Source organism: Tasmannia lanceolata, unplaced genomic scaffold (assembly GCF_043159265.1).
Source record: "Tasmannia lanceolata isolate RefF3 unplaced genomic scaffold, GAP_Taslan_0.1 ptg000018l, whole genome shotgun sequence".
NCBI classification, from domain to species: Eukaryota; Viridiplantae; Streptophyta; class Magnoliopsida; order Canellales; family Winteraceae; genus Tasmannia; species Tasmannia lanceolata.
This window is the reverse complement of record NW_027518695.1, coordinates 38,976,830-38,993,906: the sequence shown is the minus strand read 5'-3', so window position 1 is coordinate 38,993,906 and position 17,077 is coordinate 38,976,830. Positions and strand designations below refer to the sequence as shown.

The window sequence follows — 17,077 nt, the reverse complement described above, 5'->3', positions numbered from 1 at the left end:
TAGTTTACTAGGCTTGTCCTAGGGAAAGATTGGGTGACTAGTGTAACTAGACCTATGGCACGGTTGCTATACATAGCAAGCGTCCGTGATGAGGCTGGACTCCTAACTCTAGGACTCTCTAAAACTTAGGACACGACACGACACCGGTGTTCCTAAATTGGGCTCTAAGGGTCCTTACGACGGAAACCGTGATCCAACGGTTCCGAAAGACACAAGACAAATCGATTTAAATTCTCGAGGTTAGTGAAAAAAAAATGGAAGAGATGATGAAATAGTGTGAGGGAATGAGAAAGATAGAGAAAGGTGCGACTGAACTTGGGAGTGCCAAATTGCCTACGTACCCCGCGATGGGGATCAAGCCACACGTAGTTCCGCTGGGGAGGTTGCTTGGATTTTGGAAAACAGGATTGGTATTTGGATCAGGAATCGGGTTTGTATTTGAGCATTGGACTTGAGATTCAGAAACATTGATTTAGCAATGGGATTTTGGAATTGGGAATTTGCATCAAAGAATTGAGCATATAGGAATCATCAAGGGTTTGAATTTTGGGAATTCAAAATGGGCGGGCTTATGAGATTCGGTCAAATGGATTCAGACATGCGACTCAGATTGTGTTGGGATATGACTTGGTTAGGCAAAAGGGAGGAAGTTCTATTAGGTGTAAAAGGGCATTAGTAGAATAGGGGAATGACTCGGTTGTGACATGGAAGGCCGCAACTTGGTCGAATGCGACTCGGTTGCATTGGGATGGGTTGATTAAGGAATTGGATTGAGTCAACTAAGGGGAGAGTCCAATCGGTTAAAGAGGTTGAGCATACTCGACTAGAGAGTTGGGTCAACTCGACTAGGGAGGTTGGCTAGAGTTGACTCAGTTGAGCTGGGTTGGGATCCCACTTGGATGGATTGTATTGGGGCAATTTGACTTAAGCTGCAGGTGGCCTGGCTGGGTTAGATTTAATGTAACCAGATTTATGGATAAATGGTGTGCCTCAGTGAGTGGACAAAGGTATGGCTTGGGTTGATGTGACTCGGTTGAGTTGTGCTAGGGTCAGGTTAGGTGGGGTTAATGGTTGAGTTGGATTGGATTGGGTTAATGGTCAAGGTCAAGTGCGGGTTGACTTGGCTTAGACTGGATTGGAACTGGTTGAGCGTGGATTGGGGTGCGGCTTGAGGTTTGGGTGGTTGGAGTATCTTAGGAACCAATAGGGCAAAGTGGCTCTTAAGGGGAATGAATTAATTGGGCCGAATGGGCCCGATGGCCGGGTTAACTGGGTTGGCCGGGTCTATTGTAGGGGTGTATGAGGGTACTGTTGGGTGGATGAATGAAAGGCATGTGGTGTATGATGTGTGGCTATGGTTATAGGGTTTAAGGCTTATGGGTATGGGTTTAGGTGTGGTTAATGGTTAGGTTGGATTGGGTTAATGGTTAGGGTCAAGTGAGTCGGGTCTAAGTTAGAAGCAAACCCGAGACTAGCCATGGTCTAACTAGGAGGAAGCAGGGTACAAACCAGGGTGCGGACCAGGGTGCACCAGGGTGCGAACCAGCAGGGAACCAGGGTGCGAACCAGCAGGGGAACCAGGGTGCAACCAGCAGGGAACCTGGGTGCAACCAGCAGCGAACCTGGGTGCAACCAGGGTCTAACCAGAGTGCGAACCAGCAGGGAACCAGGGTGCGAACCAGCAGGGGAACCAGGGTGCAACCAGCAGGGAAACCAGGGTGCAACCAGCAGGGAACCTGGGTGCAACCCGCAGCGAACCTGGGTGTGAACCAGTATCGAACCTGGGTGCAACCAGCAACGAACCTGGGTGCAACCAGGGTCTAACCAGAGTGCGAACCAGCAGGGAACCAGGGTGCGAACCAGTATCGAACCTGGGTGCAACCAGCAACGAACCTGGGTGCAACCAGGGTCTAACCAGAGGCTAACCAGGGGGAACCAGGGTGTGAACCATTAGGGAAAAATAAAAATGAAGATAAGATGGGTTAAGAGAAGAGGGAAACATGTATAACTTCAAAGTCTACCATCAAGAAGAATGAGTAAAGATTGATCCTAGATGCTTCCTAACATGGTTTTTCTTTTAAAGTAAAAGATATGCATGAAAACAGACCCTACATAGAATTGAAATAAATGCCTACCTCTTTGAAAACCCACTTTGTGTTTGATTTTTCTTTGATGTTAATTCCTTGAAGATGATTCCTTGCTTGATAATGACTGCTTTTGATATATATCACCCAACGTATCACCCGATCCGGCAAGGATGGCCGAACCCTTGAAGAGATGAGGGAGAGGGATGAATTTTCTAAGAGAGGGATTCTTTTTCTTCTTCTCCCTTGGATGGTGGGATGAGAGGGTATTTATAGGAGAATGGGATAGGAGGTTAGGTGAGGTTAGGTGAGGTTAGGTAAGGTTAGGTGAGGTTAGGTGAGGTTAGGTGAGGTTTGGGTGGTTAGGATGAGAGGAGAGGTTAGGTGAGGTTAGGTGAGGTTTGGATGGTTAGGATGAGAGGAGAGGTTAGGTGGTTTTGGATGGTGAGACCCAGGTCAAGATTTGTCATTGATCTAACGATTAACGGAAATCGGGTCTCGGAATGGAATCAGGGTCCGGGCTATGAAGTGACCCTAGCTTATTTTGTCCCGATTGATGATCCGTAAAGTCAGATCAAGATATTAATGACCTAAAACATATAAATCAATGATAGAGGGGGTTCTCACATGGATTTAACACACTAAATTCACTAATCAGGGTATTTTTCAATTTTTCGGATCTACTCATCTCACCAGGTACATCTCTTTATCATTTTGTTTTTTTTTCAAAAAATTTGAGGATGGATCAATATATTAGGTTATTGTTGGTTAAAGTAAAGCAAAATGTGGGTGTCTACAGATGCCCCTCTTTGGTAGAGACGACGTAGTCATCGAATACCAAAGTCAAAATGACAGAACCATTTTGCGTAGCTTTAATCGACAAAGGACCCCCTAAACACAATGCAACCTAATATAATGCAAGACCTTAGATGAAATCCTAGAATTGGAATGCAATAAAACAAACCCGCTGCGGTGCCGCTGGCAACGAGAGAAATGGGATACCATTTTCAAATGGATTTTCGGAGGGAAAGGAATATCGCTTTTGAACAGCTTCAGAGGAAATGAGACGTCATTTTCAAATGGTCTCAGAGAATAATGGATGACTTTTGAAAGATTCTTAATGAAAATGCAGCATCATTTTTGAATGGGCTTGGGCAAGATGAAATACCGTATTTATACGGATTCCAAGGAAATGAGACATCATAGTTGTATGATGTTCAAAGGGTATAAGAGACCATAGTTGTATGGATTCGAAGAGAATGAAATACCGTATTTGTACGGATTCCAAGGAAATGAGACATCATAGTTGTATGATGTTCCAAGGGGATAAGAGACCATAGTTGTATGAACTCGAAGAGAATGAAATACCGTATTTGTACGGATTCCAAGGAAATGAGACATCATAGTTGTATGATGTTCAAAGGGGATAAGAGACCATAGTCGTATGGACTCGGAGAGTGAAATACCGTATTTGTACGGACTCCAAGGAAGCGAGATATCATATTTGTGTGATGTTCAGAGAGAAAATATCTTTTTCCAAATGGATTCAGAGAGATATGATGATTTGAGCTTTGAGAGAAATCGAAATTTCCAATTAACAACTTTAGAAGCAAAGGATTTAATAACACTATGCAGCAAAAGAACTTCAGGGCTTAAATATGGGATGCCACTTCATTAGCAATCTGCCTCAGTTTGAGGCATTCTAACCTTCTTCTATTCGTTGACCAGAGATTATTCTTTCAAAGATCTTCGTCATTCGTGACAGCGTCACCTTTTTCCAAGTTCCTCAGAACCTGTTAATGAACCTGCCTTCAGAGTGATTGCACCCTACAACAATTCTAAAAATAAATTTTTTTTTTTTAAATAGAACTACAGACACTTGTAATAAAAACACAAAATAAGAAAGATTACTCCAGTAATCTCGTGATGCTTCTGACTTATCAGTATTTTCTTTTGGGTTAGACTAGCCTCTTTTAAAGAACGTTTCTCCATTGATAAACATCTTCACTTATTTTTAATACAGTGATACCTCATATATCTTTCTATCAACTTTCAGATTGCTTCAAAATTAATGCCCCTAGTTTCGAGAATCATTGTGTATTAGCTTCGCCTGACCTACCGCGAGTTCAGAGACCGATGTAATTCTTTTGGCGTGAATCCAATCTTACCACGACCAAGTCTTCCTTTTTTGGATTTTCAACTTGCTGGACCGCTCGGCCTTAACTTTTGCCTGAATCGCCTTTTCAGGTTTTCGACTCAGCGGGCCACCCCCTTACCTTTTGCCTAAGCCGCCCTTTCAGGTTTTCAACTTAGCAGGGGAATGATCCTAAATTTTGCCTAGATCGCCTTTTCATGTTTTTCAATCTAGCGGATCTTCAAGCTCCATTTCTTTTCTTTTTTTTTTTTTTATCTTCTTTTCTTTTTACTTGAACACCAAAAGGACTTTATAGGTGAGGTAGGGCTTTTCAAAGAATGGCTTAAGGTTTTGCAAGGGTCTCGACCGAACCTATGAACAGGTTGCCTACGTATCCCAGTGTAGGAATCAGATCATGCGTAGTTCAGGGCGAATGCCCCTAGTATATTGGGATTTGAAGGAAAATTTTATTTAGGCTCAAAAGGGTTTGCAAAAGGTTATAAATTTTTTGATTTTTGGTTATGAATTTGGGATTTATTCGGCCAAAGGACGGCCTTCTGATGTTCAAGCATAGAACCTCTTGAGTTGATCAAGATTTGTTGGTTCTGGCAATATTTCTCCATTTAAATTACGGAGCTTGACGGCTTTTCCGGGTAAGATTTGGTCCACAATGTATGGTCCTGACCAATTTGGTTTGAACTTGCCCCTTGGGTCAAACATTGGTGCTCGATTCTCTTTTAGAACAAGATTGCCTTCTTCTAAATCTCTGACCTTAACCTTTTTATTAAAAGCACGGGCTATTCTGCGCTGATAACCTTGCACATGGTAAAGCGCCTTTAATCTCTTCTCGTCTAGCATGTTCAACTCTTTATACCTGGCATCTGCCCATTCATTTTCTGGTAACTTGACTTCAGTCAATACTCGGAGCGAAGGTACACGGATCTCAACAGGTAGCACTGCTTCCATCCCGTAAACAAGAGAGTAAGGGGTTGCCCCAGTTGAAGCCCTAATTGATGTTCTGTAAGCCCACAAGGCGTATGGTAACTTATTCGACCAATCTTTATAAGTTTCTGACATTTTGCTAATGATAGTCTTGACATTTTTGTTTGCAGCTTCTACCGCTCCATTTGTCTGCGGACGATAAGGCGAGGATTTATGATGCTTAATCTTGAACTCTTCGCAAAGAGAGATTACTTCCTTCTTGAAATGAGATCCATTATCTGAGATAAGTTCATGGGGAATTCCATATCTGCAAATTATGTTGGTGCGTATGAATTTAGCAACTGATGAGGATGTAAGCTTTGCATAAGAAGCGGCCTCAACCCACTTGGTGAAGTAATCAATAGCAACGAGTATGTACTCGTGACCATTAGACGACTTGGGAGAAATCTTGCCAATGATGTCAATTCCCCATACCGAAAACGGCCAAGGAGAGGTAAGAGAATGCAATTCGGTGGGTGGTACATGGATGAGATTCGCATGTATCTGACATTTATAGCATCTCTTCACAAATGTGTGACAATCTGCTTCTAATGTCGGCCAATAATACCCCAGACGTAGGATCTTCCTTGCCAACATCTTCCCATTCATATGAGGCCCACACACCCCTTCATGAATATCTGCGAGAATTTCTTCTGCCTGATCTTCAGTGACACATAAGAGTTGAATTCCATCGAAAGACCGTCGATACAACTCTCCTCCACAAATGACGAAATTAGCTGCCAATCTCTGCAAAGTCCTTATTTCTTTACTCGACGCCTCATTGGGATGCCCCTGGCCTGAGATGTAGTTCTTTATGTCTGTATACCATGGCTTTCCATCGGGACATCTTGCAGCTATTTCTATAGCATCAACATATGCAGGAGCCCATTGCTCTTGAACCGTGATGGGCCTCATCTTCATATTGTGAGGTATGTCAATCATGGAAGCTAACGTTGCTAAGGCATCGGCGAATCTATTCTTCAACCTTGGCAAATAACTGAAAGTGACGCGTTGAAATTGCTTAGCGAGAATATCCAAGTATTCATGATATGGCAATAGCTTTTCTTCTTTGGTTCTCCACTCTCCTTGAGTTTGGCAAATGATTAGCTTCGAATCTCCATATACGTCAAGATTCTCTATGCCTAAGGCCAATGCAGCCTCAAGCCCAACAATGCATGCTTCATATTCTGCCATATTGTTGGTGCAATTGAATTGTAACTTAACGGCAACGGGGACATGCTCATTTCGAGGCGACACAAGCAATGCCCCTACTCCTTGTCCTGTTTGGTTTGCTGCTCCATCAAAATAGAGGGTCCAACCAGTTTCTGGATACTCATCTTCAACCATCATGATCTCTTCATCTGGGAACATCGGCTTGAAATGCTGACTTTCTTCTCGGGGTGCTTCCGCCAATTGTTCAGCAATGGCTCGGCCCTTTACTGATTTTTGGGTTACATGAGTGATGTCAAATTCAGACAACAATAATAACCATCTGGCAGTCCTGCCTGTCAGGGCTGGTTTTTCAAAGAGATACTTCAGAGGATCCATCCTCGACAAAAGCAGGACCTTATGTGATAAAAGGTAATGCCTGAGTCGCTGAGTGGCCCAAACCAAGGCTAAGCAGGTTTTTTCTAGGACAGTATACTTTTGTTCATACTCCAACATCTTCTTGCTAAGATAATACACAGCCTTTTCATGCTTGGTTTCTGGATCTTGCTGTGCTAACATACAACCCATTGTGGTTTCTGTTACTGACAAGTAAAGCAGCAATGGATGCCCCGGTATCACTGGTGCTACTATCGGTGGCTCAGACAAACTTTGCTTTATCTTTTCAAAGGCCTGCTGACATTCCTCTGTCCATTCTTTGGAAGAGTTCTTCTTTAAGAGCTTAAAGATAGGTTCACAAGTTGATGTCAGATGAGCGATGAATCGCCTTAGGAACTGTATCCTTCCTAGGAATCCCCGAATTTCCTTCTCGGTTCTAGGCGGTGGCATCTCCTGGATAGCCTTAATCTTCTGAGGATCTACCTCTATACCCCTTTGACTCACCATAAATCCAAGCAACTTACCGGAGGTAACCCCGAACACACACTTGCTAGGATTCAGGCGAAGCTGGTATTTGAGAATTCTTTCAAAGAACTTCTTAAGGTTCGGGATATGATCTTTCCTTTCCTTGGCTTTTACAATCATATCATCGACATAAACTTCGACTTCTCTATGTATCATGTCATGGAGCAAGGCTGTAGCTGCTCTTTGGTATGTCGCACCGGCATTCTTAAGACCAAATGGCATTACCCGATAGCAATATGTCCCCCATTGTGTAATGAACGAGGTCTTAGCCATGTCCTCGGGTGCCATCTTAATTTGATTGTAGCCCGAGAAACCATCCATAAAAGATAGTAATTCATGCCCGGCCGTATTGTCCACCAAGATATCGATATGTGGTAGAGGGAAATCATCTTTTGGACTTGCCTTGTTCAAATCCCTGAAATCTACACACATTCTCACCTTTCCATCTTTCTTCGGTACAGGTACTATATTTGCGAGCCATTCTGGATATTCCACCACTTGCAGAAATCCAGCATTCAACTGCTTAGTAACCTCTTCTTCTACTTTCAGGACCCACTCAGGCTTCATTCTCCTTAGCTTCTGCTTTTTAGGTTTAATCCCAGGCAATAAAGGTAGCTTGTGCTGAACAATGTCTTCGCTCAACCCGGGCATATCTTTGTAGGACCAGGCAAAAACTTCTTTATATTCCTTAAGTAGGTTTATTAATTCATCGCGCTCTTCAGAGGATAGAGTATTTCCAATTCGTATTTCCTGTATTAAATCTTCTGTTCCGATGTTTATAATTTCGATTTCATCTTTAAGAGGCTGGGCTCGGCGCTCCTCCTCTTGTTTGAGCATATGCTGCAATTCAAGGGGAGTTTCGTCGATCCCCCCTTCCTCATCTGAGGAGGGAGTGTTATCATTATTATTAAAGTCAGAAGCAAACATAGAGACATACTGAGAATCAGATTTCATTGAATTGAAAGAAGTTACATCATTATCATTGGACTCATCCTGAACAGGTTCAGGATTCACATAGTAAATAAACTCAGAAAATGACTCGCCTGGACTAGGCACTGACACTGATTCACTCGACTTGACTAGACTTGACTTAGCAATAAAATAAGATGGAAAAACATCAGAACTCCAGTTTGAAAGATTTTCTGTTGCAGGTGCAATCTGACTCTGAGGTTCAGTAAAGGTATCATTACTCTGAATAACTGCCACTAGCATATCTTCACAATCTGTCTCTTCTTGTTCTTCAGAATAGTAATCAACATCAGGCACATTTTCTTCAAACAAAGATTCCAGCACATCTGGCTCAAGGTAGACTAACCAGTCCTCAACAGTTTTCTCAACATAATATATCGGCGGTTCTGTTTCTGGGAGAGCAAGGCCACTGAATATTTCAAAACCGGGTATCATGATCCTTGTCACTGAGTCATACCATGGTTCAGAAAACCCATAGTATGGAAACGTCTCACCTTCTTTGATAAAATGACCATTCATTGATAAGGGATATGGAGCCATTAGGAGTACCCTTCCGGTGCGGCGGATTTCTTCCTTCAATTTCAACAATTTTTCCATGGCTTCCTCCTCCTCTTCAGTAGGTACATATCCAAGACCGAAAATTCCATGGTTTGCTTTGATTGGGCGCCAGTGAGATGCCTTGCTTGGATCACGGCCCAAATTCATACCAGGGAAGTAGTTCATTTTTCTCATCATCTTGGCCACCACAGAACTGATGGCGAACGGCAAACACAACTCCTCCCGAGAGGCATCCTTGTAAGAGATAACAGCAACCTCGAATGCGAAACCATTCAAGTTGTAGTCATCTGCTTTTGCAACTGGAAGGATCAAAGTTTCTCCTGTTATTTGCCCTATTTCTGGCTCTTCATCACCTCTGACAGTGAACAACTTCCCATCTTTAATGAACTTCAATTTTTGGTGAAGGGTTGAAGCGACAGCACCTTCCTTATGCAACCAGGGACGTCCTAGAAGCATATTGAACGAGGCTTTGATATCAATAACTTGAAACTCAACCTCAAATTCTTGACCGCCCATAACGATCTTGGTGGTGAGGACTCCGACCACATTTCTTCGGGTATTGTCATATGCGAGGATACCAAGGGTTGATTCGGCAAAATCAGTGGGACCGAAACCCAAGGTAATGGCAGTTCTTAATGGACACACATTCAACGCGGATCCGTTATCTACCAACACAGATGGTACTTTCTTGCCTCCACAAACAATAGTGACATGAAGAGCTCTAGCATGATTCCGACCTTGAGGAGGCAGCTCTTGATCTGAGAAACTAATGGCCCTGGTGGCCTGGGTTAGAGCAACAACTTCAGCCAGTTGCTCCGGAGATATCTCTGAGGATACCTGTGTTGTATTCAATTCTTTTAACACAGCCTCTCTGTGTTTCTTTGATACTATCAATAATCCCCATACAGATATAACAGCCTGAGTTTTCTTTAACTGCTGCACAACTTCATCATCTGGATCTTTCACATATTGCGGCTCCTCTCCTCGAGCCAATGCCCCTGGATTTTCGACTCTCAATTCAACAGGTTTGAAAATTCTTCCGCCCCTTGTCACATGTCTGACTTCATCCAATTCAGGCTCATCATAAGTGATAATTTGAGGGACTTGTGGCTCATAGGTGATTACCAAGGGAGGTACAGACTCTCTTAGGTGTGATTCATCACAGAATATGATTTGGGGTTCAGTGATGGGTTCTAAGGCACATATGAGGGTAAGAGGGTCAAACTCAGGATCTCCTATGGTTATGGCATTAACGGCAGCAGGAGGATTTGCATGACCAGGTAATGGGTTTTGGGTGACATTGGGTCTTGGCTGGAATGCAATGACTTTCTCATCAATGAGTTTCTGGATTCTAAATTTCAAGGCAATGCAGTTGTCAGTAAGATGACCAGGACCTCTGTGGTACTCACAGTGTAGGTCAGCTCGCCAACTTGCAGGTAGAGGATTGGGGGGAGGCCGGATGGCAGGTAAGGTTATGCGACCTGAAGCAAGACACTGCTTAAGCACCTCTGAAGATGGAATGGGAAGAGGGGTAAATTCTACCCGGGTTTGTTGCCGAGGTGCGGTTGCGGTTTGAGCATAGTCCATTACTAAAGGTTCTTGGGACCTAGAGGATTGAGCATTGGAACGGGAAATACTATTGACTTGGGCTGGAGGGGACTTTTTGAAATCTCTGGGGTTTGGGTTGCTACGGTTGAATACACCTTGAGCCATAGCCTCCTCTATCTGGGTGCCAGCCACGATGAAGTGTTTGAAGTCTGGATAGTATTGCAAAGACATGTGATACTGGAGCTGGGGGGAAATATTTTTCATGATTATCTGGACTTGTTCTTCCTCAGACGGGCGCTCCATCATCTGAGCTGCTATTCTCCTCCATCTTTTCACAAAAATCAAAAAGGATTCCCTCAAGTCTTGCTTTGTTCTCTCTAAATCCTTTCTGGTGATTTCTGTCCCATCATCATATTTGAATTGCCTGATGAACTGCTCGCCGATATCCTTCCATGTCCTGTAACGAGTCTTGTCCAAGACCATGAACCATCTCCTCGCAACCTTGGTTAGGGAAACTGGGAACAATTGAGCCATTTGCTCAGAAGATAACCCTTGAGGCTGACACATGATGGTGAACATTTGCAAATGTGTGATTGGACAACCCACACCATCATATTTGTCGAAATCGGGCATTTGAAAATTGGCAGGAAGGCGAATTTCGGGAAATAAAGTAAGATCACTGGGATTGAAACCACCCTGGTCTTGAAACTGAATGTCTTGAACTTTCCTGGTAAGAGTCTCTAATTTCTCCATAACAGACTTATCAACCATGGACTGAGAAGGCCTACTGTGATTCTCGCTGTACTGCTCTTTTTCTAAGTCTTCTTCGACTTTATCAGGGATATTGATGAACACTGTTTGGGCAGGTGCTACTGGAGTAGCTGCTTGGCGCATAGGCCCTTTATCCTTGGACAACGACGGTCCCAACTTTTCAGAAAGCTGAGCCTTGATAACTCGGTTTTCTTCTTTGAGTTCTTGAAGCTGTTGGAGAATCAAGGTAAGAGTATCGGTAATAGCAGCGGGTGGAAGACCATCTTGGTTGTCTGCCATTGGTGAGGATGAGGACGGGAAAGAAGGAGATGCTGGGGTTCTTAGAGAAGGTGGCGGAGAAACAGATTTCCTCTCTAACCGCGAAGAGACCCGAACCCAAGGAGTATTAGGGTTAGCTATGATGTTTATTGCCCTGTAATATCCGAAAGACATATTTTAAAATCAGAGAGAAGAATAGACGATGATGCACACATAGACAAAGATAATGAAAGAGAAGGATGGACTTTATTGATCAATCATTAAAATTTGAGTACATGGTTCAATCTTTCAAAGATAAACATGGAACTAAGCATTCTTTTTAGACTTCTTCTTCGGACGACAATCTTCCTCAACTGACTCCTTTAAAGGTTTGATGATTCTTGCATCCCAAGCAGATGAAACAGCTTTGACAATCTTGGGCTTGAGACCCTCAGGCGGATAGAAATGATGAAGGGGAGGCACAATGGATTGCTCCCTTCCATACTGACGCTGAATCCTGGCAGGAACATAAAAGGAAGTCTTTTTGAGACCAAGAAGGCGAACGTAGTTAGCTTCTCCGGTGTTGAAGACAGCTTCTTGGATTCCGGGAATTTGCCAATAAATCTGATCTTCTTGGCGAGAATTTAACCATTCAACCCAATCGCTTTTATGACCGAAAGAAACATCATGACGCCATTCACTGAAGGTGTATAACGTATGATCAAAATGGACAGGAGCTGCAATTTTTAGCTTGTGGCATAACCACACTTGAAGTAATGCAGGACATCCTGAGAAAGACCCAACGAAAGAGCGAATATAAGAGCTTGGACCTGAACTGGCACGAAGGTGAGCCATATCATCCAATCCATTGAAAGTTTCTGCAAGCATAGTAGGAATTGGATTGGCGCCACGATCCATTTGATCAACGAGGTCCAGAAGAACAGCTGACGCAAAGCGAGAAGGCTGGACAGTGAGGAACCTAGCAAAGGAGCAGAATCTCAAAGCGCGCCGTCGAGCTCTTTGAATATCAACAGCACCAATGTATCCAACAGGAGGGTAAATGTCAATCAGTCGCTGCATGGACACTTCTTGGCCTTTCATGAAAGAGTTCATGGATTCATCTGGATTATCCATCAAGCAAAGGAACAAAGGACGATAATCTGGAACACAGGATGGCTTCACTAGAGGGCCATCCACAGGATATTCCAATAAGGCACACCATTCTTCAAAGGTGGGACACATTTCTTGGTTGCCAAAACGGAAGACATGATGATCGGGATCCCAACACTCTGATGCGGCATAGAGTAATCCCCAATCGAGCTTGATGGTTGCCACGTAGCCGAAGAGATTTTTCTCTTGTTCACTTATGGCGTAGATATGGGATTCTCTTAATGTACCACGGATCCAATCAAGAATTGTACGAGTAGACATAGTGCCCGTAAGCCAAGAGAAGGGATATAAGAATGATCAGGATTACATGAACACGAGATTAGGATAAGTTCCTGCCAGTACAAGGAAAGTATGAATACATGATCGAATCACACGATAGAAGAATGAAAGGCATACGATCGAAAGATTAGATGAGATAGCATAAGATTGCTTTCAACGGATAGATCAAGAATGACTAATCCTATGAGATCTTTGGAAATGATAGGATTTATATCCTAACCCCTAAAGGAAATTTTTTTTTTAATCTCGCACATTTTAACAGTGTGACCTGAAGGCATCAACCCTAATCCTAATCAAGCGGAGTGGAGAGAGGATCTCGACTCATGACTTTGTTCGTGTACCTAGGACCGATCGTAGCCATTGGAAGATGGTCTACGGCCTAATCTAGACACAAATAGGCAGGATATCCTAAACTAGGCTCACACACGTGATGCACATGTGTTCGTATACTACATGCATGTGTGGGTTAATCTAGGGGTAAGGCCAAGAGTTCCCTTAGCGCGAATCCCTGTTCGATATACTGTACCAGTGTCCGGCGTATCAGTACGTGAACAAGAGATCCGTTTACGTACCATAATGGTACTAGGCTAAGGGTGGAATGCTTCTCTAGCACAGAGGCACCAGGTGATGAAATCCCAGTCAACCATGCTAGATAACACTCCGGGTTCCTAAAATAGGACGTGTGTGCACGTGAGATGCAGAGTTTAGATGCAAGTGATGTAAGTGTGTGCAATATGTTTGCGCAATCTATGATGCCTTCAGGTTTTGTTAGATTAAGTTTGAGTAAAGTGTGATGAGAAAATAAAACAAGACAAACTAATCTAACAAGTATAGAATTTTTATGAGCCAATTAAATTAAATTCAAATGAATTATCTTTTGAAATTTTAATGAAGTTAGGTGGTCCCCAGCAGAGTCGCCAAACTGTGGTACCTAGCCCGTGAGGGAGTGTGGGGCGCGAGCCGCCACGCGCTCTCTCTTAGTCTCTCGTATCCACGCGATTGGCGTGTGTTTTTAATTGTTGATTGTAATTCGTCTTTTATGTGAACTTGGGATCACTAAGGCAATCCGAATTCCACACGAAAGAGACTGACAGAGTCGCCACCTAGATGTGGGATCTAGGACCCGAAATTAACCAGAAATCTAGACTCGCTACCTGGTTACGAGAATGGAAGGTATGGGGAGTTATCCGCCACATGCACCATTCCTGCCCGATAATCGGCCTTCGATTCCAAAAGCTAACTTTTTTAAATTTATTTTAAATGGCTCATTCAACTCTATGTTAATGTGCGAACTAAGTGACATGCATCCTATGATCTAATTTCAATGTGAATCCTAGATGTGTATCTTGATTTATTAATTTGTCTGGATTCATTCTAAGTGAAAGTTCTCCTAGAATTCTAATTTCATGGAAAGCCCTAAATGATTTGATTAAGCATTTACAAGAAAATTAATATCCAAAACACCACAATTTGTTGTGGTGCCGACTCGCGGGTGGTATGCCGTCAGACATCCAAGCTGCCTACGTACCCAAGCCTCACTGGGATCAGAGTCGACGTAGTTCGGTGCACCTAAGCTAAGTTACATATGCCTAACTCAACTAAGACACCGACCTAGACGGGATTGACTGTTTCAACAGTTTTAGGAGAAGTTATTTAATTCAAGTTGAGGATTTTATTATCTTAGGATTTCATCTAAGATGCTATATGATTCTCATCTAAATGCAAATGGTCCCTTAGACTAATGCAGGTTTGCCTTACATCCTAGTTTACTAGGCTTGTCCTAGGGAAAGATTGGGTGACTAGTGTAACTAGACCTATGGCACGGTTGCTATACATAGCAAGCGTCCGTGATGAGGCTGGACTCCTAACTCTAGGACTCTCTAAAACTTAGGACACGACACGACACCGGTGTTCCTAAATTGGGCTCTAAGGGTCCTTACGACGGAAACCGTGATCCAACGGTTCCGAAAGACACAAGACAAATCGATTTAAATTCTCGAGGTTAGTGAAAAAAAAATGGAAGAGATGATGAAATAGTGTGAGGGAATGAGAAAGATAGAGAAAGGTGCGACTGAACTTGGGAGTGCCAAATTGCCTACGTACCCCGCGATGGGGATCAAGCCACACGTAGTTCCGCTGGGGAGGTTGCTTGGATTTTGGAAAACAGGATTGGTATTTGGATCAGGAATCGGGTTTGTATTTGAGCATTGGACTTGAGATTCAGAAACATTGATTTAGCAATGGGATTTTGGAATTGGGAATTTGCATCAAAGAATTGAGCATATAGGAATCATCAAGGGTTTGAATTTTGGGAATTCAAAATGGGCGGGCTTATGAGATTCGGTCAAATGGATTCAGACATGCGACTCAGATTGTGTTGGGATATGACTTGGTTAGGCAAAAGGGAGGAAGTTCTATTAGGTGTAAAAGGGCATTAGTAGAATAGGGGAATGACTCGGTTGTGACATGGAAGGCCGCAACTTGGTCGAATGCGACTCGGTTGCATTGGGATGGGTTGATTAAGGAATTGGATTGAGTCAACTAAGGGGAGAGTCCAATCGGTTAAAGAGGTTGAGCATACTCGACTAGAGAGTTGGGTCAACTCGACTAGGGAGGTTGGCTAGAGTTGACTCAGTTGAGCTGGGTTGGGATCCCACTTGGATGGATTGTATTGGGGCAATTTGACTTAAGCTGCAGGTGGCCTGGCTGGGTTAGATTTAATGTAACCAGATTTATGGATAAATGGTGTGCCTCAGTGAGTGGACAAAGGTATGGCTTGGGTTGATGTGACTCGGTTGAGTTGTGCTAGGGTCAGGTTAGGTGGGGTTAATGGTTGAGTTGGATTGGATTGGGTTAATGGTCAAGGTCAAGTGCGGGTTGACTTGGCTTAGACTGGATTGGAACTGGTTGAGCGTGGATTGGGGTGCGGCTTGAGGTTTGGGTGGTTGGAGTATCTTAGGAACCAATAGGGCAAAGTGGCTCTTAAGGGGAATGAATTAATTGGGCCGAATGGGCCCGATGGCCGGGTTAACTGGGTTGGCCGGGTCTATTGTAGGGGTGTATGAGGGTACTGTTGGGTGGATGAATGAAAGGCATGTGGTGTATGATGTGTGGCTATGGTTATAGGGTTTAAGGCTTATGGGTATGGGTTTAGGTGTGGTTAATGGTTAGGTTGGATTGGGTTAATGGTTAGGGTCAAGTGAGTCGGGTCTAAGTTAGAAGCAAACCCGAGACTAGCCATGGTCTAACTAGGAGGAAGCAGGGTACAAACCAGGGTGCGGACCAGGGTGCACCAGGGTGCGAACCAGCAGGGAACCAGGGTGCGAACCAGCAGGGGAACCAGGGTGCAACCAGCAGGGAACCTGGGTGCAACCAGCAGCGAACCTGGGTGCAACCAGGGTCTAACCAGAGTGCGAACCAGCAGGGAACCAGGGTGCGAACCAGCAGGGGAACCAGGGTGCAACCAGCAGGGAAACCAGGGTGCAACCAGCAGGGAACCTGGGTGCAACCCGCAGCGAACCTGGGTGTGAACCAGTATCGAACCTGGGTGCAACCAGCAACGAACCTGGGTGCAACCAGGGTCTAACCAGAGTGCGAACCAGCAGGGAACCAGGGTGCGAACCAGTATCGAACCTGGGTGCAACCAGCAACGAACCTGGGTGCAACCAGGGTCTAACCAGAGGCTAACCAGGGGGAACCAGGGTGTGAACCATTAGGGAAAAATAAAAATGAAGATAAGATGGGTTAAGAGAAGAGGGAAACATGTATAACTTCAAAGTCTACCATCAAGAAGAATGAGTAAAGATTGATCCTAGATGCTTCCTAACATGGTTTTTCTTTTAAAGTAAAAGATATGCATGAAAACAGACCCTACATAGAATTGAAATAAATGCCTACCTCTTTGAAAACCCACTTTGTGTTTGATTTTTCTTTGATGTTAATTCCTTGAAGATGATTCCTTGCTTGATAATGACTGCTTTTGATATATATCACCCAACGTATCACCCGATCCGGCAAGGATGGCCGAACCCTTGAAGAGATGAGGGAGAGGGATGAATTTTCTAAGAGAGGGATTCTTTTTCTTCTTCTCCCTTGGATGGTGGGATGAGAGGGTATTTATAGGAGAATGGGATAGGAGGTTAGGTGAGGTTAGGTGAGGTTAGGTAAGGTTAGGTGAGGTTAGGTGAGGTTAGGTGAGGTTTGGGTGGTTAGGATGAGAGGAGAGGTTAGGTGAGGTTAGGTGAGGTTTGGATGGTTAGGATGAGAGGAGAGGTTA

At 43.8% G+C, this 17,077-nt stretch overlaps 1 protein-coding gene across 1 annotated transcript; it reads right to left on the bottom strand.

Annotated features, from left to right (window-relative positions):
• Window positions 1–11,679: 11,679 nt before the first annotated feature.
• LOC143850326 (uncharacterized) lies at window positions 11,680–16,919 on the bottom strand. The gene is made up of 2 exons (XM_077359584.1): window positions 16,699–16,919; window positions 11,680–12,854 (listed from the first exon to the last, which is right to left on the bottom strand). Exon 2 carries the CDS (start codon window positions 12,781–12,783, stop codon window positions 11,680–11,682), a length of 1,104 nt encoding a protein of 367 aa, XP_077215699.1. The 5' UTR covers window positions 12,784–12,854; window positions 16,699–16,919.
• Between the last annotated feature and the right edge of the window lie 158 nt (window positions 16,920–17,077).